The sequence below is a fragment of the Urocampus carinirostris genome, chromosome 1 (assembly GCF_059441175.1).
Source record: "Urocampus carinirostris isolate Australia breed hairy pipefish chromosome 1, RoL_Ucar_1.0, whole genome shotgun sequence".
Taxonomy (NCBI): domain Eukaryota; kingdom Metazoa; phylum Chordata; class Actinopteri; order Syngnathiformes; family Syngnathidae; genus Urocampus; species Urocampus carinirostris.
The window spans coordinates 26,311,172-26,337,920 of NC_142349.1; the positions used below are offsets into that span (position 1 = coordinate 26,311,172).

At 39.7% G+C, this 26,749-nt stretch overlaps 1 protein-coding gene across 2 annotated transcripts in view; it reads left to right on the forward strand.

The window, feature by feature from the left end:
* septin9a (septin 9a) overlaps nucleotides 1-26,749 on the forward strand; it is a 93,924-nt gene that overhangs the window by 23,571 nt on the left and 43,604 nt on the right. The window contains exon 2 of one of the 2 annotated variants that reach the window (XM_088332382.1): nucleotides 5,888-5,950. In XM_088332382.1, the coding sequence (XP_088188508.1) occupies nucleotides 5,888-5,950 (63 nt within the window). Of the gene's footprint in view, nucleotides 1-5,887; nucleotides 5,951-13,187; nucleotides 13,267-26,749 lie in introns of those variants that run through there. The other variant, XM_088332408.1, reaches the window with a different exon arrangement.

A 26,749-nucleotide genomic window follows, 5' to 3' on the forward strand; every position in this document is an offset into this window, starting at 1 on the left:
TTTTCAAGTAGCCTTCAGCCTTGTTGCTGTTATTTTAAGTTTTGATATTTTCTGCAACAAGATTTCATTGATGAATGGTATGGTAGCTGTCCATATCACTTGTTTTCTATTGTACTTCATTGTTGATTAAGAATGGTTGATTCAGGTTGATTCTTGTAGTAAAAGGTTGAAGTCATGGATGTCTACAGGCCTCTCCACATGGTGCTCACATAAATGTTTTAGTTTAGTGATGAACAAGAATAGTGGAAGATAAATTGGCCAGTTGTATTATTTCAATGTATATCCATGTTGTATATTCAGACTGGTGTAAAATGACAGCTCTTTCGGATATAAAAGAAATGTGCGAGTCTTTGATCTTGGTGTGGCACACTGATTTACAAGGAAATTTGAAAGTGGCACTCCACACCGAAAAGGTTGCTGACCCCTGATCTACACAATTAGGTAAATATCAATGTGTAGGTACAGGATTTATTAATATTTTGGGTAGGAACGTCTTTTAGTATGTGACTATTACAAAGCCGTTTTCATAGTTCGTTTATATGTGATGTAGGCTTATATGCGAGTACATACATTGCATGAAGTCGAGTGTTTTTTTCTGGTAATTTTGTTTTTCAAAAAAAAGGTGAATCATTCCGCTATCTATGCTTCAAACTGCACAATCCTTTTATAGGATACATTTGAGAAGATTTCGATTTAAATTTAATGTGTTGTTCCCCTTGGGGAAGTTGTAGCCTGACATTAGGGTGGAATGGTGGGTCCTCAAATTAGATTACTGTACTGCTATATAGTACACATGCTCTCATTTAAATGCTTCATAGGAGGAGTAACTTTATGAACATGGCTGGCATGGCCATCTATTGTTTTACAAGGTGGTTAATTCAAGAGCAGCCTTTCATATTTTATGGCACTAACTTTATTAAGGGGAACACCATTTAGTTATTGAGTACATACAAACTCTTTTTCATGTTTCATGATCTTGGCAGGACTCCCTTGCTCAAAAGTGAAACGCCTGCGATCGCGCACACACACGCATACTAAACAACTAACTTTAGCTAGCAGGCCATGCTAATTCTGAACAACTATGTTTTTAATATTTTGTTACTGTTGCCATGCAATTTCATCCTGACATAAGCTTGTCAGCAATCATTTCATTTCCACCTCAGTTCGCATGGTTAACTAGCTCAATCACAAACTGACATTCAATTTTCCTGCAACACATTGACCCTAGTTTGCAATGCTAATATTTAAGTAGTAATTTAGTTGTAGTGTACAGGTTTTGATGACTAACTAGCAATCTAGAAACTATTTTGCGATGAATATATTGTGTCAACTTTAATGGAAATTAAGGCTAATAAGTAGTTTAGTTGGTATCTACTTGTAGAATACTGCTTTAGGTAAATATGTATTTAACAAGTACCTTGCTGCCTATTTCCTGTACTTAAAGGGACATTGCGTATTATTTAGTACCTCCAAGTGATAAAAAGAACAACTTAATTCATTAAAAAAAACAACAATATTGATTTTGAATATAAGCCAAAATACACAAACTAACGCATGAACATGCATTTAAAAAATATATTCGTAGGTTGAGAAATAAGCATTTATTTGACATAACATAAGCCATTTTGGTTGGCTACATGTTCCCAAAGACTTCAAAAGACTGGGTAAAAAATGAAAATTAAATTGGTGTAGTTTGGTCACTTTGAGTTTGTGTAGTTTGTATACTTTCTTGCACTCATTCCCTGTTGGATTACATTATCCAGCAACATCTAGTGAACAAATATTACACCGGGAAATTGTGTATCATTTGAGCACTAGCTGTTGCTGTATTGTGACACGCAAAGTATGTGCTAAAAAGAACAACAAAGAAAACAAACTATGAAAAACTTAACGTAAACTAACACACCATATTTCTTCTCATTATTTATCTTTCACAAACATTTTGGGGGTACTTGTAGCAGCAAGACAATTGCTTCAACCCCACTTTAGTTGAGGGCCATGTTTGGTAAAATGTATGCACATTTTTCAACCTACGAGTATTTTAAAAACGCACATTTATTTGATAGTTCATGCATTTGCTTATTATTTAAATCAACATATATATATATATATATATATTAGCTATCGTATTGTAGCTTACAGCTTCAATTACCCAAATAGCTATTTTAGCAAGTACTTTGCTTTAAATTTTATGGTTATTACTTGTACAGTCAGGATGATTGTGATATAGCAAAATCAGCGTCTACCTAATTATTGGAATCCCACAATTGCTGTTGCTTTTGTGTTTTCTTATCTAATACAAGCACGATGGCCTGGCTTTGCCGGGCGGATAGAAGATTGGATTTGGCTGCTTGGAGTGATGGGTGGTCGGTAGCTGCAGTATCCAATTTGGCCCACTAATGTTAGAGACCCCACGAAGGCAGATGATTATCGTTTTTGTTGGCATTTATTTGGGTGCCTTGACACAAAACTTAGCTAAAGACATTCGCGGAGGCCTACAGGTCAACTGAGTACATTTTCAAGAAAATCTGTTCATCCGTTTTAGAACCTGTACATAGCCCCCGCCCCTCCCCAAAAAAAGCATTTATACACAAACACACACATGCACACACATACACATACACGTACACATTCACATCAGATTTTTGAAGTAATTCAGTGTTTCTCAACTGGTGGGTCGGAACCCAAAAGTGGGTGGTTTCTGTTTTCAATAAGTTGTGGCCCTTTACTGTGGGAAAATAATTGTATGGGGGAAAAAAACAGAGGACTTTTAACCTCCTTAACAGTGGATGTTGATAATCTTCTGCAAATGTGAATTGACAATATCTATCCGTGTCATTTGCTCAGGGGGTAGAGCGCTCGTCTTGGGATCAAGAGATCGCAGGTTAGATTCCCGGCTCCTCCGTGTTATATGTCGAAGTGTCCTTGGGCAAGACACTGAATCCCTAATAAGCAGTTTGGCGCCTTGCATGGCTGCACAGACGCGATTGGTGTGTGAGTGTGTTTGAATGGGTAAGTGTGAAGCACATTATAAAGCGCTTTGGGAAGTCTTCATTGACTTGAAAAGCGCTACCATTCATCCTACAACACAGAGTTAAAAAAAAACGTTAAAGTTTATTGCACAAGTTAAGTATGGCCAAACAAAGATACAGCCGAGCATGTATGAAATATGGACTTTATTATCTTGAAGACAAGGCCGATGAAGTAAAGAGATTTGGACTTCAATAATAAAGTTAGTTAAGGGAATGTTGTTACTTGAGGTCGTTTTGGTTTTGATGGCCATTTTTTAAATGTGAATGTAGTCTACTTTCTCTGGTTTGAATTGCACAATCCTTTCATTAGGAATGTTTTCTCAATTCGGGCTGCAGCTTGAATCAGCATTGGATGGTAGGTTAGGGTGGGAGGGCGTTTCCTGAAGTCAGACCAGTTGAAAACCACTGGTTTAGATGAAAGCAATTTAGGTTTATAGCATTTGAATGACACTTGGTTAGCATATAGGTCGACTTAATAGGTTTTTCACACACATTTGCTCCCCTATCGTATATCACCGTCAATCAGGTAAGACCATGGCCACCACAGACAGGTGTTCATTCATGTTGAAAATATTACTTGTTGGTTTTCAAAGTGTCTTTACTCACCTCAGTTATACATCAAATTGTCATTTGGCAAATAGAAGCAGGAAGTTTGCGAACCGCCTTCAAAGAAAAAGACTGAAACATCCTTGTGTGGGAGATTACTTGATAACCTTTTGAAGTTGCACTAAAAGCGTGTTTGCACGGAGACGTGCGTGTTTTTTGGCCTCGGACAAGTCCGAGCAGGTGAGCGTAGTTCTGACACATGCAAGCATATAGAAATACATACCAGGGTAACTCTGCCCATGTCATTCTTCTTCCTCCTTTCCACGCACATGTTTGATTGACAGAAACATATTAGTGGCCTGTCGGTATTTTGCCCTCAGTTTAAACCAGGGCGCCACAGGCGGCACTCTACTACATCATTTGTGTGCCAAACAACTTATCAACACCATGTTTGAATTACAGACACTGAAGACTCATGCAGCGGTCTGCTTTGATGCGCCAACAATCATTGCCAGGAGCATAACGTGTAATAAAGTGTTGGCATGGTTGCATGTGCGGCTGCACCTGCATCCTGCGGACGAAACAACACTATATTTAGGTTTTAGTAATCCGGGAATGTATTAAATAAGATGTTGGCATGTGTGACTGAGGATTTGTGATCCATTCTGCAGATATCTAAACCAGCGGTGGGCAATTGGGTCAAACGATCTGGCAGAAGGGCTGGTGATTTACTTATTAATTTGATTTTTTTTTTTAGTCCGCAAATTTATAGAGAAATGCACATACTAAATGAATAAGCTGACTAACTTTGCGGCGATCATAACTTTAAGTCAGGAGATAGCGGCAGAGAGTAACAAAGTTTGAAATTTTGGACAGCACTTTTAACATGTACTCTATATATTTTGGTGAATATTTACTCATAAATGCAAATAAAAAAATTGGATAGGTGTACACATTTCCCCATATAATGCAGGATTTGACACTGTCAGCTGGGTGGTTAACTTGCAGCCCCACGATATGGAGTACCAGGGTTCAATTCCAGCGACCGCAGCCTCCCCGTGCTGTGTTTGCATGTTTTAGCCGTGCCTCTGGTTTTATCCCACATTCCAAAAATATGCATCCATCCATTATCTGCACCGCTTATCCTCAGTGATGTCGCGGGGGTGCTGGATCCCATCCCAGCTATCTTTGGGCAGTGGGCTGGGGACACCCTGAACTGGTTGCCAGCCAGTCAGAGGGCCTATAAACATGCATGTCAGAATCATTGGCTGGTCCAAATTGTCCCTAGGTGTGAATGAGCAAGTGTGTTGTCCATCTCTGTGTGCCCCGCTACTGGCTGGCATATACAGACGTTGCCCTACTTACAAACAAGATACGTTCCAAACGATTGTTCATAAGTTGAATTTGTTCGTAAGTTGCTTCAGTGCTATATTTTGCATGGAATGTATGTTTAAGGTTTATATAAGTATGTTTAAGGCTTGTATAAGTAACCTGTATTGTTTTGTACTAAAATATAAACATTTCATAAAATAATATCCTTTTTAAAGATCAATAAAGTAAAGTTTAACTTACTTTTGGAAGATAAGCTTCAAGAGTTAGGTGACTTCCTCCTCTGTGGTAAAAACGTGGCCAAAAAAAATCCACCCAACCATTTTTTCAACCGCATCTTATTCTACTTTCATTTCCAAAGAAACGGCTTGCCTATTCTTAACACTTTACATCAACCATAATGAATGGATGCACGAGACATTAAACAATTAAAATGTAAAATCGGGATTCCTTCTTTGGAGTGGATGTTGCGTGACCTTTCACAGCACCACACGCCGGTAGCGGCAGAAAGAAGCACCGACGTACTGTCCTGTACTCTGAAAAAGGTGCACAATACAAAATCTAACTTACAGCAATGTCCGGATATTTTTCGACATCATGAAAATAATGTTCGTCTCTATCGTTTTTTGTATTGGGCCGAACAATATAGCCTGGTAGGTTGCATGTGGCCCATAGTTTGCTCACCCCTGCTCTAACCTCACTAACTGGTTTGCAAGGTCACATGAATTCTTTTTTATAGTATCACATTTTTGACACTGCAATATTGTCGCAAAGAAAATAAGTTAAAAAAAAGAGGCAAATAGCATTGAAAGATGATGAACTTAGATTCCAACTGAAGAGTTTTGACCTTTAATTAGATGATTGAATTATTCCACAATCTAGTTGGGAAGCAAAAACCTTACTTGGGTTCTAGCAAACATAGCAACCTAAGAGGATTTAAAAATAAATTAAAATTCCTTTCCACCTATCTCTATTTACAGCAAAGTCGGCCAACGCACGATCAAGGCGGACGGAGAAGGAAAGTTCCAGAATTGTCAGCCCTGGTAAGTATAAAAATAGCCGCCGTTGAAGTGGCTTAATTCGCTATTATGTTAGTACAATACATGTCAAACATTTGTCTTTAAAAACAAAATGTTTCATTCTTACTCCTGCTATAAAACCAATTAAAAGCCTAGGTAAGCCAAACTGCGGCTGTCTATGTTAAATGCTTTGAGCAATTTTTTGACATGTGGCTCTAATTCATTGTTTTGAGAAGTTGCAGATATGTCAGGTTTGTGTTCAGCCATCTGCTCTCATGTCACATCTGTTTAATCTAGTGCAGAAAGTGTAACCTTCCTTGGTTGACAGTGGTTCACGGTTGATTTGGGAAGAGGGTACCTTGATAAAATATTAATTAGTTTGTTTGTGTGTTGGTTTAGCGGGACATTTTGGTCCTAGAGACTAGAGCTAAGTGTTAAGAGTTCAAGTTTGAGTTGGACCTGGCTGTGTTTAGGGTTACATGCGAAGGCCAGAGTGTGCTACAGTTCGTGTTTATAATTACGTGTTTTCCACCTTTACATGACATCACTCATTTTTTTTTACTTCAAAGTTTAAGCCCCAGTGTGTAGTGTTTGACCACTAGATGGCACTGTATTTTTTAATGCAAACAAAAACCATTACCAAGAGCACAACGTAAGAGCAAGATGACAGACAAACATGGCTTCCACCATGTAAAAGAAATACAAAGTTCTCTTTTTTTATGAAATGAACATTGGCATGATAGTTCATGTATTTTTGCCAATTAGTGAATTTTTATTTTTCACTGAATTAGTTTTTTTTGTACCGTTTGGGGGTACTGAATATTACACACTGTCCCTTTACCGAGACGTTTCTTGTCAATCTATCTGAGGTAAAATGATGTAAGTTCATACCTGCCCTGGCATTTCATAATAAGTTGACTTGGCAGACATCTTTCAGGATTTTTTAGGCAATATTAGCACTTCTATCAGGTTATTTTTCACAGTATAAGTTAAACTTGACACTAAAATTAAATAGAGATTGCTGACAAAAAGAAGGAACTTGCGTTCTGTTCACCAAGTATAATAACAATACAGTATTAGACAGGGATCAAAAGTTTGAGGCACTTAAAACACAATTTGACCCATAGGAATTACTCTACTGTCTTTAGTAAAAGGAAACTTTGATCAATGATTTACCTGTCAATCTAATCGATGGTATCGTATTTTAGTCAAAATGTTGCCAAAATATTACATTAAGAGTCCATCCATCAGTCCATTAGTTGCACCGCTTATCCTCAGTAGGGTTGTGGGGGAGCTCATCCCAGCTATTTTCGGGCAGTGGGCAGGGGACACCCTGAACTGGTTGCTAGCCAGTCGCAGAGTCAGAGACAGACAACTCCCTCGCTCATTCACACCTAGGGAAAATCTAGAACGGCCAATTAACCTGACATGTATCTTTTTGGAATGTGGGAGGAAACAGGAGTGCCTGAAGGAAATCCACGCAAGCACGGGGAGAACATGCAAACTCCACACAGGAAGGTTCGATCTCATGACCTCAGAACTGTGCCGCACACGCACTAACCACTGTGCTGCCGTGCTGCCTTCATTAAGAGTGTATTCAGAACTAATATTTTTTTCTATGACCATTTTCTCTGGACATTGTTTACAAAATGCACTTTTTTTGCTTGTGCGAGAGTATTACTTCTTTTCTGTTACGGTATTACTAGCGTTAAATATGGTCATTGTGGAGAATTAGCAGCTTAAAAGAGAAGACATCTAGTTGATTTGAATCTTACAAAACAACAGATTATCCAGAGAAAAGTGTGACGATTGTCTCACAGTCCTTTTAAGAATATTTCACAAGAATAATCAAACTAAAACAAGGGGCACAAGTTAAAGACTTTTCATCACCCGCAAAGTTGTTGTACAGTAAGTATTTTACACATATTCAATACCAAAGGGAAAAATAATCTAATATTTTGGGGGGAGAAAAGTACAATGTAGCTGGAGTGGAAAACATTTTAGTCACTCAGAGTTGACAGGTATGTAAGTTATGGAAGTTTAAGACAACCACTGACCAGAAATACCCCTACATCGAATTGTTTTATTAAAAAGACAATTTGAGTATTTATTGCCGGCTTGCACCGTTGCTATCCCGAGAAAGCCCCCTCTCAGGAGGTCAGTACGTTTGGGTCTGGTGGGAGAGACTTATCTGGGAATACCAGATGTTGTAGGCAGTTTTTTTGTACACGTACACACCAATTCCACAAGAGGTCACTACAGTGCAGGTTTTAATTTTAAGGACCACACAAATTTTCCTCTACAGTTTTAAAGTTTCCTTCCTGATCTCATTTACTTAACATATTATGTATGCATTTTGGTGACTTCAGGATTATCCAAAATAGAAAGATTACCTGCGTCCGTAATATTGATGTATTGGGGTATTAACTCAGGAGGTAAAATGTTCTTCTTGAGCCAGAGAGGTCGCATGTTCGATTCCTGGCTCATCTTAATCAGGGCCTTAATGGGACCCTAAGCAAAATTAGATTTGGGACCCCTTATTACCTGATCATTTGCATATCTACTATGAGAAATTCCATGTTCTAATCCGAGATGGACAACTATTTGCAGTCGGGGGCCACATAGGATCCAACATTTTGGGCTAAGGGACTGATCTTGGAAAAAGATTACATTTTTAAATTTGGGAATAAATAAACATACAGCCATTTACATTGTATAATTATTTTGAACTATAGTTTAGTTTCATCAAATAGTGTTTTGAAACTATCACAATTAAAGTAAAATACTATATAAGGTCCCTTTTTTAAGCAATTCGTTTGATATTTAGTTTTTATGCGTTACAGTAGTTATACTTTTTAAAAGTATTTTTTTAGTATTTCCTTGTAGCGAGCCGATGCAGCCGCAGCCAACAGAGGGCGCCGCCATTTTACCAATGTTATAAGGCTTTGGTATGACTCGGCCGAGGCGCGAACCAGCGACCTCCCAGTCTCAAAGCGGGCGCCTTACCATCTAGGCTGACCACTTTTACCTCGTTTTATCTCACTTTTATATCACTTTTCGGGAATGTAATGGCGAACATATGACCAAAACCACTTCATCTTGCATTTGTTGGAAATGTAATACAACTTAAACCATTCCGCCTTTGTATTTGTTCGAACAGTAATGCACACCGTATACAAATCACTTTTGAGCAGGTAACATGTTTATTTTGCCTTTTTCTATTCAAATAGCTCGTATTAAAACTGTTATGCACTCTACTGTAAAACTTATTTCAGCATAATAAGCTTTACGGTAAGTCAAGTCAAGTCAAGTCATTTTTATTTGTATAGCCCTAAATCACGAAGAGTCTCAAAGGGCTTCACAGATTATTACACTATATTACACAGACTATTTTTCAGAATATTATTATACATTCCCCTGCTCTGGAGCCGACGAAAAGAGTAGGTTATTCATATGCTATAGAGTAGAAGTGAGTTTTAAGCTTAGATTTAAACATTTCCACTGAGGTTGCAGATCGGATCTCAGGGGCAAGAGCATTCCACAGCACCGGTGCCCGGATGGAGAACGCTCTCGAACCAGCAGAACACTTCTTTGCTCTTGGGATCACCAGAAGACCGGCACTCTCAGAACGTAGGCTTCGGACCGGGACATAGGGGGAAATCAGATCTGAAAGATAAGAGGGAGCAAGTCCATGTATGATTTTGTATAATACTAAGAGAACCTTGAAATCACATCTAAGGCTAACTGGGAGCCAATGCAGGTTAGCCAAAATCGGTGTGATGTGATCGGACTTTTTTGTTCTAGTTAAAAGCCTTGCTGCGGCATTTTGTACCAGCTGAAGAGACTTGATTCTAGACTTCGGGAGACCAGAGAGTAGTGCATTACAGTAATCGAGACGGGAGGTAACAAACGCATGAATTATAATTTCCGCATCCGACTGAGACAGTATAGAACGAATTTTAGAAATGTTACGAAGATGGAAGAAAGCGGTTCTAGTAATTTTCTTTACATGCGTTTCAAAGGATAGATCAGGGTCAAATATGACACCTAAATTTTTAACTGTGTCACTCTGTGTGATGTGACATTTGTAAATGTTCACAGCAGTTTTTGAGAATAAGTCACGGCATTTAGATGGACCAATGACTAACATTTCGGTCTTTTTAGAGTTAAGACGCAAGAAATTGAGTGAGATTCTAGGTTTTAGATCAGGGGGATGTGCAAGAATCTGTGGTCTGTGCAGCCCTTTGAGACTCTTTGTGATTAAGGGCTATACAAATAAACATGAATTGACTTGACATCCACTCTTTTATCTCAATGAGGCAGGCCTCCAAATTTCCACAGTTTAGTGTGGCAGATTCCTCCAACGGAAGATATAGTTGAGTGTCATCTGCGTAGCAGTGGAAACTGATATTGTACTTGCGAATAATATCACCTAATGGAAGCATGTAAATGCTGAAAAGAAGGGGGCCAAGCACTGAACCCTGCGGAACAACCCAAGTAACACTAAAGGGTTCAACAGTTCTCACAAGTAATTTATATACGGTGTGCATTACCGTTCGATTACATTCACAACAAATACAAAGACGGAGTGGTTTAAGTTGTATTACATTCCCAACAAATGCAAGACGAAGTGGTTTTGGTTATATGTTCGCCATTACATTCCCGAAAAGTGATATAAAAGTGAGATAAAACGAGGTAAAAGTGGTTATAGTAGTGAGGGGATGCAAATCTCGGCAGGGATTTCTCGGCGTAACACCGCTGCTTCGAATTAAAGACACTGAACCAATTCCCCCTTGCATAGCTGACGCCGTTATCAGTGTGCGTGTGAATGGTTACGTGTGAAGCACATTGTAAAGCGCTTTGGCAGTTCTTCAGTGACTTCAAAACCGCTATATAAATGCAGACCATTTACCATTTATTATTCTACAAGAAAAAAAAAAAACATGTAAACACATAAATAATCTGGAAAAATCCCGACTTAATCAACAATTTGGTTAGTATGCGAAAAGCTTTCTCCTTATTATACATAATTGTGTGGAAGATCCATTGCAGCCTGGTCATCCTGAAAGGGGGATTACCTCATGTGCGGCCTTCAAAGTTTCTTTATTTTCCGCATGCTGAGGTTTTTGAGTTTTTCCTTACCCTCATGTAGGTCTCAGATCAGGAGATCATGTTATGGTGATCTGTGCAGCCCTTTGAGACTCTTTGTGATTAAGGGCTATACAAATAAACATGACTTGACGACTTGGAACCAAAGTCCTTCTATTGAATTATTGGGACAATGACATAAAGCATAAATCTCCTCCCTTTAATTTACCATAGTTCCTCGATATTAAGATCTCTCCATAAAGTCCCAAAGCATTTCTTTAGAACACGACTATTCTATGAGCTATGACATGTCAACAATGTTCGTCATTAATAGTTGATGGCAAAAAACAACACTAAAACAATACTTTTACTAGACAAGGCAGTATTTGTGTAAATCTGGGGACCACAACGTGGTGCTCCGCAAAACTGCTAAGTGGCCTGTGGACGGGTTCTGAAACACAATTGAAAATATTTATGAAAAGATTTTATTGGAGTAGTATCTGTTTTCTAATTGGTATCTAAATAAATCGTTTACATGATCCGTGTTTTTACATACATGATCAAGTCTTAATAATACATATTGTACCAACTAACTACTGAATGCCTCTTTTTAGAATCAACCTATCAACTGTTTATGTATTTTTTCAAGTAGACAGTTTTGTGGTTTATTGCATCCCAATCCTAAGAATTACAACTGTCAGGAACCAGAACAGATACAGGACCCAATCGCGTCTGGCATGGAAGGACAGGTAGCCAGAGACCAACGAGATCGATAACGAACCAGAATATCAAAAATAAACCGGAGAAACTAGACGGGAACAAAAACTGGAGAAAATAACTACAGGACAAAAACAGACGGAAAAAAAACTGGAACCCAAAATTAACGGGAACAATACCAGACTGGAAACAGGAAGACAGGACCGAGTCAGAACCCACGTCTTGTGGGGCAGAAGTTCGTTTGACGGGCTGACAAACTGCAAGAGAGCGTTGAGCTTGATATAGAAAGAAATCCAATCTCTCAACGAGCCGCAGCTGGCGTCCCACGGGCCAGGCCAATTGGGCACTATGGCAACCGTGACACACACAGGCGGGGTCAATTGGGCACCATGGCAACCGTGACTCACACGGCGCGGCCAATTGGGCGCCATGGCAACCACGACAACAACATAGTAATAACGAAATGACAACACAGAAATATCATGCTAAAAGTCTTTATTTCAGAAGTTCATATCCTTGGTATAAATGAAACTTATTCCATAAACTTAATTCCATGATATTAAGTAGCCACAACATCTCTATTGAAGCACTTCTCATAAGTTTATTCCCGTTTTAATATTGGACACTTGCAACAACCCTCGTTTCTCCTTCCTCATGTGATCTGCCCTGAATAACTTTACTAAAGGTAAGGTAGAAGCAGATAGGCGCATTGGAAAATAAAGCATTAGGGGACTTTAAACTCAGATGTGCATTGTTCACACATACTTAATAGAGAACCTTTCAACGTTTTGAGGGACACCTTAAACGAAGCATCCCACCTTTAAAATCCATAGATGTCTTTTCTCCGTATTTTGTGTCCACTAATCTTTAAACTTATCAGGCCCTTTTTAATTAAACGTGAAACACATCTCCACAATGCATTACCACATGAATTTCACAACTATTTACAAGCATTTGGGGAACACTTAAAATAAATCCATTACCGGCGTTTTGCACATGGGCCTGTTTGATGTCTCATTTGACACTCGCCAATGTGACCTACGACCTCCAAAATTGTGTGAGGGAGGTCCAAAGGGGTCAAATATCACGTGAGGTTTCCTGACTATCACAGAGACCACTATGACCTCTCTTTCGCTTTCCCAATTTATAGGAATCATTCACTTTCATATGGTTTAGCACACAGACGAAGATCCTTTACTCATTTTGTGGCAAAAGGAGGGTCATGAAGGGACGGGCCCCGCAAAAATAACCCATCACATGCTTACAATGAACACAATGCTGCTTCAGTCTTCGGACGACGGCATCTGAAGAGCAACATATGACCTGCACATGGGCTGCGTCGTCACACTCAAGGAATCAAAGCGCGGAGAGAAGTATGAAGCGGAAGAGAAGGAGGGAGGAAGGGAAGTCCAAAAAAAAGACAGGGGGGGGGGGTGAGAGGGAGTGAGAGGGAGAGAGAGAGCGGAGTCCAAGTGCAGACACTACATGTGGCTCTGGAGGGAGTGATCTGGTTATGGAGGGGGACAAATTCTCAGGTAGGACACATGTTTCTTCACTCAGTCAACTCGACGGACACGTCAATGAGTGCCTTCAGGAATCTCTCCACGCCACTATTCTTTCCTCGCTCTATTTTCCATTCTCTCATTCTGTCCGCCTTGCTGACTGCATGCTTTCTTTTGGGGGGCTGTGCATGACCCATAGACTGGGATAAGTACATACGTCCGCCAAACTGTCCTTTCTCAGCTATTTCTCTTTATCTTGCTATCTTTTTTTGGTCATTTTTACTTTGAACAGGAAGGAGAAGTATTTGAACAGTACTACTGTTGTCCGTCGTGGCTCTGTGGGTCAATCACTCTCCGGCCAACAGGATGTAGAAAGCCTGAGTCAGCCGGCCTTGCAAATAAGACACTCAAATAAGACTACACATAGACACAAAAGTTGGCTTAAGTACTTAGTCATCAGTAGGCAACAATGGGTTGGAAATTTAAAGTGTCTGCAGCAGCCTGTGTGTGTTGGCACATTCAGGCAGTTCACATCTTTGATTACAGGAACAGTATATATATATATATATATATATATACAAGGCACTGTTTTAAAAAACACCGAAAATGGATAAAATGACAAAAACAATGTCATTACCTTATTTTGTTTAAAAAGTTGAAATTAAGATATTTTCTCTATTATTGTGTTTACAATGGTCAACTGAGTTCAAAGATCTCTTGTATTTTTTCCACTGCGCCTATGAGCTTTAATCTTACATTTATTATAGCTGTTCGGGCCGCAGAACACGTTATTAGGAGGATTGGGGGTTGGGGTGTGGTGTGCAGAGTAACTCTATGCTCGTCGCAATTTTTTTTTTCTATTTGTCAGTGTAGCGTGAAAATGGTGAAAGTAAGAAGAGGCCTGTTTCAAGTATAGTCCAAACGCCGACCCATAACCCCAGTAAAGATGGAAAAAAGTGTTTATTTGAGTACACCTGTGAATCGCATGTATGCTTATCTTGTATGGGCTGATTAAGGCTACAATCATTACTTTAAGCCAGGAGATGGCGGATGACAGTTAAAAAGTTCCAAATTCCATACAACTTCTTTAATATATTAATTGTGACAGCAATAAGATGTTGAATAAATAAATAATAGTATTAAAAAATTTTAACACAAAAAATGTAGATACAGATATTAGTATTAATAATTACATAATAATAATAATAACTATTTCTATTAGATAACATAATTATACAGTATGCGACTGGCTGGCAACCAGTTCAGGCTGTCCCCTGCCCACTGCCTGAGGATTGCTGGGATGGGCTCCATCACCCCCATGACTCTACTGAGGATAAGCAGTGCAGATAATGGATGAATTCTACAGTACTTTAACAACAACAACAATAAATATAAATGATAATTATTTTTAACATTTTCAATAATGTTATTATTATTTTGAATGTTGTGAACAATTTAAGACAAATCGATTTTAAATAAAAGATTAAACCTTTTAATGAAGATGTTTGTGGAGAAACAATCAAGAACAATATTGAAATTAAAAAAGGTACAATATTCTTCCCAGCCTTTTTGAGGTTTTTAGATACTTGTGGCATCAAAATGGCAGACAATTATGTCATATACCTATAGGTGAGGCCCATGCTATGTTAAATAAAAAGTATCTTGAAAAATGCATGCATAGCTGATGATTTTATTTTTATTTTTTTCAATCAATATATATATTTTAATGAATACAAGTTTTTTTCCACTAGGAGGTGCTAATTAATAGAAACTGTCCCTTCAAAGACCTGTCTAAAAGTATTACAGTATTTGGAACACATAGTTTTAAGTTAGAGGTATAAGGGTTCAGAGGTTTGAACCTACATTAACCCAAGAGTTTAAACTTTAACTTTGACATTATGAATGTCATTACTTTCTAAAACTTGGAGCCACAATACTGTACCGGTATCAGTAAAGTATGTACGCTCACTTTTACTTTTCATTTCAATACAAACAGATTGAAAAATCTAGCTGTTTTGATTTCCACAGTGTCTGTGGTTTATATCTTGTATATTCAACGTAGCTGTAATTTCCAGTGTCAGTTTTTAATCTGGTTGGGGAGGGGCGGACCTAGAGAGCAGCTCTATTCACTCCCGTGGAGCTTAGGAGCCAGACACTTTCCCCAGGAGTTGATGGAGATTAAAAAAACAGGAAGATAGATTTATTTTACCACAAGGGCAGAAATGTGACCTCAAATAACAGCTCACGTTGCTCCAAGTTGGACTTCGAACGTGATAGTATGTCAGTCTTGCATCCACATCTTTCCACTGCATCAAACGTGGAAAATCATCACCAAGTCCTTTTAAATTGTTTCTGCACAGTGTTGGGTGAGTAACTGAAAAATAATTACTCCATTTAAAAAGTAGTTGCATTACCCCATACACTACTGACACACAAAAGTGTGTTACTCTGAAAGTAACTGTCTATTTACAAATTACTATATATACTTGCATTGAAGCTGACCCCTTGAAACTGCTTAAAAAGAGCCACATAACAAAATAAATAAAAGGAAAACAGTACGCCAACCCTTGGAAGCAGTGAAGCCGTCATATTTCTTGGGTTGTGCAATATTCAAAGCCGAAACACATCCTATCCATTTTGTCTTTTGTTTCCAAACCAATCCGATATTTCCTTCTCCATTTCTGGGTAATGTACAAGACGTTTTCTCTTTTTCTACTGGCATGATACATAGCAAAAATAATTTGACAAATAAAAAGACCAAAATTTAGCACCCTTTTACCGAAAATTATGTGCTCACGTTTGCCCCCATTGGTTTTGTTGTTTCTCTATCAAGCCCCCCGCGCGCCTCCCCACGCACTACTGGTGACACACGACCAAAACTGCCACGTTGATTTCAGTATTTTATGTTATCGTTGTAAATACGGCTTGGATGTGAGCAGAAAGAATATCAGTAAAAAGAAATTACGTATTCTCATACACTGTGCTTAAAAAGGCGGTACCATTACTGTATTCGATTGTATTTTGTAGGTAGATATAAACAAACCCACTGTCGCTTATGTCATATTCAGTCTTGTGTTCCTGGTGGAATGAGGGTCCTTTATCATCATTGTGTTGCTACAACAAAATTAGGGATGCACTCCAGTTGGAAAAAATATACAACATGAAACATAATAAATAGAACGATAAAAAGTTTTCACCTCTTATAATAGGTATTTAAATCTGTAACAAAAACTGTATACAACCGTTATATTGCACCTAAAATTGTGATATTGCATTTAAAACTGTGTTCCACAACTGTGGTTTAGTGTGTTGAGGGCTCTGGAGAAGAAGCTATCCCTCAGTCTGTTAGTTTTGGCCTTGTGGGATCTGACCCATCAGCCTGATGGTAACAGTTCGAAAAGGCAGTTGCTGGGGTGCAAGGAGTCTTTCAGGGAGTCTGCTGAGGTAGCTAGAGCTGGCAACGTCCTCCAGGCTGGGCAGTGGGCAGCCAGTGATCTTTTTGTCATTTCATGAGTGAAGGAGGACTCGTCAAAGCACAGTAGACTACGTAAACTATGGCTTGCTTCTAAAAAGTAGCGCGGTTACGCACCATGTTTTAACGACAGTTGAGTTACGAACTTTTATCAATAACACGTTATGGTACTCATTACAAAGAAAAATGATTCAGTTCCAGGAAGTCATTCCTTTATAACTTTATAACTCCCAACATTGTTTCTGCATATCATCATGTGCATACAGAGTAGTGCAAAATCAATTCACGAGTCTTCTGGCTAATCTGAAGCCAACATTAAGTGAGGCTGATGCGCAAAGCCTGCCTTGTTTGCACATGAGTCACCAGCCGCAGCAAGCGGTTGGAACAAATGGAAGCAAAAGGCTCACAGCGTATGCCACATTCAAGGCGGTCGCTCAGAGGGCAGCTGATGATTGCGGATGCTGTGTGACACATCCATTCGCAATCAATGCTGGCTGGCTAAAATGTCGCTCTTTTGAGGAGGATTTGCAACATTCTGGAAATGGGCCAATCGAAAGACAGAGGGCTTTCACTGACGTCACTTGGATGCACGGCCACGATGGTGATATGAAAAGGAATGAGTCAACAAAGGTCTACTGGAATTGTGTGGTTTTGACCTATTTTACGGTTCACGGATCCCTTAACTGCCTAGGTTGAGGGTCAGGAACTTATGGCTCATGAGCCGCTGGTTTTTAGCAGGAAAATAAATTCCCCAAATAAATGGGACTCTGAGGGAAGTCAGAAGAACGCAAAGAAATGGTGATCACCAGCGGGTGCTCCATGGATTATTATCTAGAAACGACTGAGGCGACATCGGGGAGAAAGCAAGAGCAGTGCTGCTGGTCCGGCCTACTGCAACAGCTGAGCTACGTAGCAACCCTCACAAGCTCCCCCTGGAGTGCCTGTATTTCAGCAACGCCAGATCCATTACCCATGAAACGTAAGACTTGGAGCTACAACTCATGGGGAACCGCTACATTCGGGACTCAATTGATTTTAATCATCACAGAGACTCAGTTCGAGGACGACCCATACTAGCGCGCAGTTGCCAGACGCTCTCTAAATGGCTTTCTTACACTGAAAGGGGAAGCCCTCCAATTTAGTTGTCCTTTTGTATAATGGTAATACAACCATTTATTCAACTGTAATAAAGTGTTTTGTGTTATTATTTGTAAAACTATAGTTGTTATTTTGTTACAGTATACTCTCAGTCAGTAATGACGTCACCTAGAGCAGTGTATTTCAACCACTGTGACGCGGAACACTAGTAATTCATTGTCATACTCTGCTATGGGAAATTATCCAATTTGTGTGCCTGCGCGGTCTTACATTTAGATTAACTTTACCAGAAATGGATCAGCACCAACTGGTGGATTTTTTTTAAAATGAAGAAATAGGCCGTGGCTCAATAAAGGTTGAAAAACACTGATCTTGGGGTAATTGCCCATGAAGGCATGATGCTACTTTGTGAATTTTCACTTTTTGCGGGTGGTTCTGGCCCCCATTGACCGCAAAAACTGAGCAATCTCACTTTAAATGAATATCTCTTTTTGTAAATTGTCGCTATTTGTGACTAAAGAGAACGCCATTAAATGAAAAATAACATCACACAAACCAATGTTCACTTTTTACTATGTGTTGTGTGCTTTTTTTTAAACACCCATCTTTGAGAAAACTGACTTGATGCATGGTGTACTGGACAGAATCCTTCGATAATATGAGATATATGTTTTTTATTTAATGTCTTTCTTAAAATCCCCAATAAATTTGTCTTGGACCAAGTGTTTGAACTCTGCGAGAGTGTATCTTCCTGGAGGCCGTTGTTCTGTTTTGGTTGTAGCTATGGCGACACACTGAGTAGTACAACATGTGGGCGCATGGAGGCTGACAAAGAACTATTATGCTTTTTTGTGAACTCCATTCATTAAGTTTAGCTGGAATAGAATAGAATTGTCTTTTTTGTCATTGATATCAACATTATGAAACATTGTAGGCAACAATTAAACATTTTTTGAAAACAAAGAAATAGAAGACCATCGGAATGAATAGGCAAGAAAAAAATTGCAACGTATTGTTATATGTATAATAATAATAGTACAATGAAAAGAACAGTGCATTGTAACAAAAGTGCAATAAAAAGAAGCGCAATAACGTGTAGCAGGAGTAATTAAAAAAACAAAACAATGTAATTCACAAGATGTATATACCGTAAAATTCGAAGGATAGAATGCACCAGATTAAAAGCCGCAGCCAGTACTTTTTTAAAGAAAAAAACATTTTGTACATATATAAGCTGCACCTGACCATAAGCCGCATGTGCCCACATTAAAACGTGAGATATTTACAAAGAAAGACCGTACTCAGAAATAGTTTTAATAACATACAGTACCTTAACCTCCAACCTACCGACGGCCCGCCGCTGGTCCGGTGGGCCACTGGGCTTTTAATAAACAAATACCTGTCCGTACGATGTCACCAGTCACTGAAATACGTCATGCCATGCATCAATGGAAAGCTTAAACTCTTGGGATTCAAGATATGATGACCATTTAATCTACTTATCAGAGAAACATCAGTCTGAAACAAGATACCCAAAAAACTATAAAGTAACTCACCTGTACTTCCCCTGGCTCTCTTCAACTTGGCTTCAAAATGTCATCGTTACATCAAGGCCAATCCATAGAGTCTCATCTCATCTCATCTCATTAGCCGTACCGCTTATCCTCAGTAGGGTCGCGGGGGGCTGGAGCCCATCCCAGCCATCTCCGGGCAGTGGGCAGGGGACACCCTGAACTGGTTGCCAGCCAATCGCAGGGCACACAGGGACAGACAACTCATTCGCTCATTCACACCTAGGGACAATTTGGACCGGCCAATTCACCTGAAATGCATGTCTTTGGAATGTGGGAGGAAACCGGAGTGCCCGGAGGAAACCCACGCAAGCACGGGGAGAACATACAAACTCCGCACAGAAAGTCTGGAGCTGGATTTGAACCCACGACAGGTTCCCATGACATGAACTGTGCCGCACAAGCGCTAACCACTGCGCTGCCGTGCTGCCCATCCATAGAGTCCAACCGTGTAAAATATATACTCCAAAACACACAATAATGCCGACAGATGAATAGGAATCGGCCTTAAACGTTTCTGCTTCGTTTGACGTTGCTTCTTGTAATCTGTTCGTTCGCCACATTATTTACATGTATAAATAAACATACTCCCAATATGTTAGATCAGGGGTGGCGAACACGTGGCTCTAGAGCCGCATGCGGCTCTTGGCCAATCAGAATGCGGCTCTTTGCCTTGTTTCATGTTTAGTTTTTTTTCTGTGTATTGAGGGTGGACACTTTCCTTGAAATCAACACAAGAACAATACTTGTTATATTGTAAGGAGAGGAGTATGTAATGGGAAATAATATGTTTTTAATAGTGTGTGTCTGTCTGTCATGGCAGGTCAGTGCATGGTGTGGCTCTTTGACTCTCACAGTTAAAAATCTCAGCTCTTTGTGTCAAACTTGTTCGCCACCCCTGTGCTAGATAGTCTCCTTTCGAATGACACCTTTTCCACGAAGAGGGTCTGTTTATGCTACTTTTATTCTCGCACAAAGAGCAAAGTTACATTAAACTTGCGTCTTCCTCGACACATATATTTCACGTGTCTCACGCTTACCTTTACTGCTCGGGCACTCCTTGCGGCAGTTAGGAAAAAAAGCCTAAATTGGTCGCATCGTTGCATAATTCGCAACATTGGAAGTTTTTTTTAACTGAATAACAAAGTACTAACATTTTTTAGGTTTGGCCATGGTAAAACACTCAGATAAAACAACAAACATAGAGAAGGAACAATACTTTTTTTTACTAGTAATCGTTGTAAATCAAACTGGTTGAAGTCCTTTTTATATGATTCCGAATAGAACAGCTATTGTCCATCGTACATGCCTTGTTCACCTTCAGAGTCACTTTCTTAGCTGTGAGGCTCCTCGGAAATGATGCCTAATCTTTTGCCAAAGCTCGAACAACAGGACCAACAGACACATTAGCCCAAGCATCAACAATCTACCTTAGCTTAGAGTTAATTTGCTTCACTTGATTTTTCACATAGGCTGTGCAGCCTCACACAGAAGTGACGCCATTAGTGAGATGCCGTTATCGATCAGCAACATTATTTGGCAGCGCTGTCTCCTGCCCACCGGACGCCATCTTCAAAGATCTTTTAAGTTGTGTTTATGTGTGGGTCTCCATTACCATTCCAGATGGCAACATTTGTCAAAGAGAGTATTTTCGCGATCTTATGGCGTTAAAAGTTTTCCGCAGATATAAAGAAATTGCCATTGTATGTGAGATTTACTCTATGCTAAAAAAAGATAGTTTGTAAAAGCAAAAGATACCGTGGAAAATTACAGTGACTCCAGCGTGTAGGAATATTGTACCAGCCGCCAAAAGCAAATGGCCGATTAACAGTAGAGACGCCCGCAGATGAGGTTTGGTGCGCATGGGGCTTGAGATGGGCACGAATAGAGTCACAGTTTAACCATGATGGCGATGTGTGGAGTTGTTCTGCATAAAGCACATACTTCTTTCATACACAATCAATGCCTACACCTCCCCTTTTTACCTGTTCTTTCAAATACAAATAATGCCCTCCCTTTTTACAATCTAATGGTGTCCTTAACTTATTCTACTTTAAAACAACACACAGACATACACACATACACAGGATGTACCACTTGATAAGGCGTGTCACAAATTTGGAAGAAAATTGAATACTTTTATGTGCGCCTTATAGTTGTGAGAATACTCTTATCAATAGTGAGTGTGCGCTGCTGTTCAGCATTTTCTAAAAAAAAAACAGCTGCCCACAGAAAGCCTGTGCATGCACTCTTGTTGATGGAGGGGGCACTACGTCATTTCCACTTTCCAATGACATTTATCACCAGAGGTAGCATAAGTATGGTACTCACAATAAACCTAAGTAGAAATGCAAATGGTTATCGAAGTGCAACCATTGCACAATCATCAATGAGTCTTTAGGTGAATGGTTTGCGTCTTTGGAGTGGAGACACGTCATTATTCAGAAATGGCACTCTATTAAACGGTAATTTCTGAAGCCAAATAATGTTAAATTGAAGAAAATTAGCTTGGAAGCATATTTCTTGCAATATATTTCATTTAATTTAATGGGCAGTGTACTTCGACCATACATACCTCTGTCTTAAGGTCTGCCCGCCTGTTTAACTGATTTGAACTGGTTAAAATGTTATATCTTTTCACAGTGGCTGACCGGTCTGCCTTACAGTACTGAGATACAGGGTTGGATTCCAGCTACTAATCTCCCTGTGTAAAGTTTGTACCTTTCCCTGTGCCTACATGGGTTTTCCCCGGGCACTTCGGTTTCCTCCCACATTCCAAAGACATGCATGGGAGGGTGATTGGTGTCTCCCAATTGTCCCTAGGTATGGGTCCTTGTGTGACTGGTTGTATATCAATGCCTCAGATGGTGTCCCTTGCCCACTCCCTGATGTCAGCTGGGTTGGGTCCCATCTTCTCCTTTACCCAAATGAGGATAGCAGTTGGGGAAATCAATGAATATGTGTGAAAAAGCAGACTGTTTCCTTCCGCATTGGTAAATGTGATTTTTATCCCCAATTTGTATTATCAGCCACCCCCTTAAGGGATAAAATACCTTATTCATTCCAAAAACACACATGATGTTTAAGTATTAAGCAAAAGCATATGTTAAAAGACAACCAGATGGTATCATCCAAATCATCCACAGTGCACACATAGCCATCCAACATACAAAATTCCACACTGTATCACACTGCCTGCCTGACCAGTGTGGGCTTGAGTTTAAGATTTTGCATACCAGTAATACTTTAGCACTTGCCTGTGTGATTCCATTTGGCATTTGCAGGCCTTGTCACCTTGGCATGACTAGCACGACAGCCGCGCTAAGCCAGGCATCCGTTTCTATATATTTATCGTCTTCTATTTCTTCCGAGTGCCGCTGGTGGTCCGAGTACAGTCTGGCTGCTGTATCGAGTCAACTGAAGCATTGCAATGCAACATAACACCAACAGCTGTACATTCAAACATATGACAGTACAATACAGTGTCTATTTTCTAAGGCCGAAGCAGTAGCTGGGTGTCAGGTGAAATTTTGTTTTTGTCTGTTGAATATTTTTGCTAATATATAGTTTGGATTTCGTCAACATTAACATGATGTCCGCTTTGTCCTTTGTGTTTGGCACAAGTGTTGGGGTTAGACCAAAATGCATTTTTAATCGCATAACATTCCCTTTAATAGAGGTTCTCAAACTCAATTTTCTTGGGGGGCTGCCAAGCTAGGCTCTGGGAGAGGTTGTGCCAAATCGAGTTTTCCACAAAATAATTCAGATAAAAACATTCGACTGTTCTCAAATATCATTTTTTAAAATCCCCCACACAAAATAAGATTCCATAATCCATTATCTGCAGGGCTGTACTCAAAGGAACAGTCTGTATTATTCCCTTTCCTGCCAGTTACTGCTAGTTTTTTTGTAGATTTTTTGTGTTACAACCCTTTTAAAGGAGCCGTGTCACAAGCAGGCAGGTAGCAAACCGGTGTGTGTGTGTGTGATCCGCTATGGAAACCCAAAGGTAAAAAGAGAAAGATAACTGCACACAGATCAAACTTAAACCGTAGATATGTGATTTTGTTTGGTTGTTTTTTTTTTTTTCCAAAAAGTTGCTATTTTATTTTTATAAATGCATGCTGCGTTTTATAAAAATATTTTATAAATATAACAATGTCTCATGTGCCACTCTGCTCTGCGTAGCGTTGTCAGCTCCTTCCGCAGGATATTACGCGGTCTTACTAACGATTGTTCCTCCTCCTTTAGTCGCTTTCCTTACTGTTTCTCGAGGGTTCAAAGCTCCTGGCGCAGTTCAGATTTAGGCTTAAGATTTTACGTCTAAGATGAGTTGATGATTGAAAATAAAGAAAAGTGCGCATAAACACTCAGATGTGATGGAGACTCACTTTAACTTCTGCTAATGACCAAGGCTAAACTTAGCGCCTTCCTGAGTAACAAATGGGACTGCTATGATTATGAATGAATTATTTCTAGTTTGGAACGGAAAACGCATTCTAGCGCTGTTCTAGAGTGACAGTTTTTACAGCAGATTAGATAAAATTGGCCTGGGCCAGCAAATATATGCTGGGAAGGGAGTTGGTCTTTCATTATTTTTTGTGTGTGCATGAATGCCAGGAGAGTCAGCTGCTGGGATGAGTTCACGCATGTGTTTGACCCCCAACGAGTTGTCATAATTTGGATGCATCTGCCTTGACCACATACATCGTTGCTGTGATGCAGAGAGGGTGTGTGAAGCTCAGCATCTGCGTCTATGTGAAACATTGCACTGGTGGGATGAGGGTGTGTCCTTGAGTAGGATTCTCCACATGTCTCACTTTAATAACGCTGGCAATGGCCCTACAGAATGACATGTTTGTCGGTGGCAAAAAGGGTTTATTTGCAGGTCCAGTCCTTACCCATTGGAGAAAAAGAACAATTGCTCTGCTGGCCTAAACAAAATAACTGAATAACTTAATGTTAGTTAGAGTTTGTCCATGAACACTTTTTGAATAATTACAAACTGTCTGTCAGCTTCCTTTCATTGCTTCACCCTGGTTGCGCTGCTTACAGATGTGTGCCTTCACAACTAAGCATTTAACCCAACAAATTCCAGCCTTTAGTTGTTTCAAAGCTCAAAAATGTACCCTGTGGCCTTCACAATACATTTTGAAGGCTGTGAGACATTTAATATCAGTCTTTGAGAAATATGTTAGTTTAGCCACTCAGATTTTGAGTTGGCGTCTCAAATCCCTCTAGAGGGCCTTGAGGAACATTACCAGTTCCACAAACTATTACTGGCTAGGGGGCAGTAATCCACCAAAGCAATCGCACAAACAGCCGTTGAACAAGGAAATAGTACTGTAATAGCGAAAGTTCACACAACTCAGAAGCAAGCAAACCTTTTGCAAGAGGGTAAAGGTTTTCTCCACAACTTTGAGGTAAGATCTTAAACCTGACCCCAAGCCCGTCACCCTCCCCTGAATTTCAGGCTGTGTCTGTATGTTGAGGTTGGGCATCAAATCTTTCTTGCGGACTGTTTTTATTTATAATCCACCTATTATTGTTCATTGTATCTGTTCATATTCTTGTTTTAGACCCCAATGTTCAATATTTGACCACTAGATAGCACTGTTTTGTCTGGTTTGAGCGAAGGCCAGTGTTTCCCAGCACAGCGTGGCGGCAGGGTGCCAGACAAATATAGCGCCGACCTAAATTGGGATTGCACGGTGCAAAAGAAATACAAATTTGTCGACCTATGATTTTTTTTTTTTATAAAATAAACATTGGGATGATAGTTAATGTATTTATGCTTAGTATTCAAATCAGTGTTTGTTTTTTACGTCCAACGTTGTTCGACCCAGAGAACCGGGCGCATGGTGGGGCCGGGGTTTGCCCAAAATTCTTCTCTTCCACCAGAGTCCTCACATATAACGACACATTCACTAATTCAGACTGGAGTGAAGGCCCAAGTGTAAATTGCAAGGCCTCGACACCGGCCAGTTGTATAGTGTGCACATCATGTCACAAAGTCTGCTAAGATCAGTGGGTTTGACATCAAAGACCACTTCACGAAAATAGATTGTATTTGTAAGAAAAAAGCTTCGTTTTGGACACTCCCAGTTGTTTAGTGAATTCAAGCACTTCACCAGTGCTGAAGAATTTACATGTGGCACACTTCAAGCGTTAGCTCAGCTGCATGTGCAGCTTTTTAAATTTTTCAAATTTTGCGCAGTCTTATGGCAGAAAAGTGGGATGCTAGTTTGCTCCATAATTACAGGTTTTGCTAAGGTTTTACTGTGCGCTTACAGCTGTTCGGTGTTTATGATTTGTAAATATGGCTAAATCAACACAGATGTCATTCCGTGGTTATAATGTGACAAGTATGAAGGCAGGCGGGGGGCGGGGGTTATTGAACATGTTCAAGATTTTTCTATTTTAACAGATGAGTAAATGCAGCATTACATCTGAACCAACTCACCAACTCACCACAAACGTAATAAACCACCTCAAGTGGGAGCTATAAATAGAAATGTGCTTGCCTCAATTGTCATACTGCTTTGAAATGAATAAAAAATAAATACAAAATAAGAATTTAATCAGTTCACAGGCAATAATTCAGATCAAACTACTCAGCAAGGCCTACTAAAGGTGAGAAAATACTGCACAATATTGTTGTCTTTAACAGGAAATCAGACTGGAAGTCAGCTCTTTGACACATTTCCTGCCTTCTAGCGGCGGTAAGAAGTATTTAGTTTATTTTGTTTTTCAAAATCACAATTTTGGATCAAATTTATCTAGAGACTTGCTTTCCTTTGTATTCTCAGAAATTTACAGCGGGCTGAATTAAATCATGCAACCAGCCGGCTCATGCCAGTGGGTTGTATGCTTGACATGACTGTTCTAATTATGAGATAATACATAATTGGCACGGTGGAGGACTGGTTAGCACGTCTACCCCCCAGTTCAGAGGTCCAGGGTTAAATTCTAACAACTGGCCTCCTTGTTAGGAGTTTGCACATTTTCCCAGCGCCTGGTTTCCTCCGGGCACTCCGGTTTCCTCCCACATTCCAAAAACATGCATGGCAGGTCCAAATTGTTCCTGGGCACTAGTAAGTGTATGAATGGATTCCTGCCTCTGTGTGCTCCTTGACCGGCTGGCAACCATTTCAGGGTGTCTCCAGCCTGCTGCCTGAAGACAGATGGGATGAGCTCCATCACCCCCACGACCCAAGTTAGGATAAGTGGTTCAGAAAATGGATGGAGATAATACATTCGTAACAAAATTAATTCAGGAAAGCATAAAAAATTGCAGTTGCAGTATTTTTGGTAATGATTTTGTGGTAGTAGTGAATTTACTATTGAGAAAATATAGAATTTCATCCAGTTATCT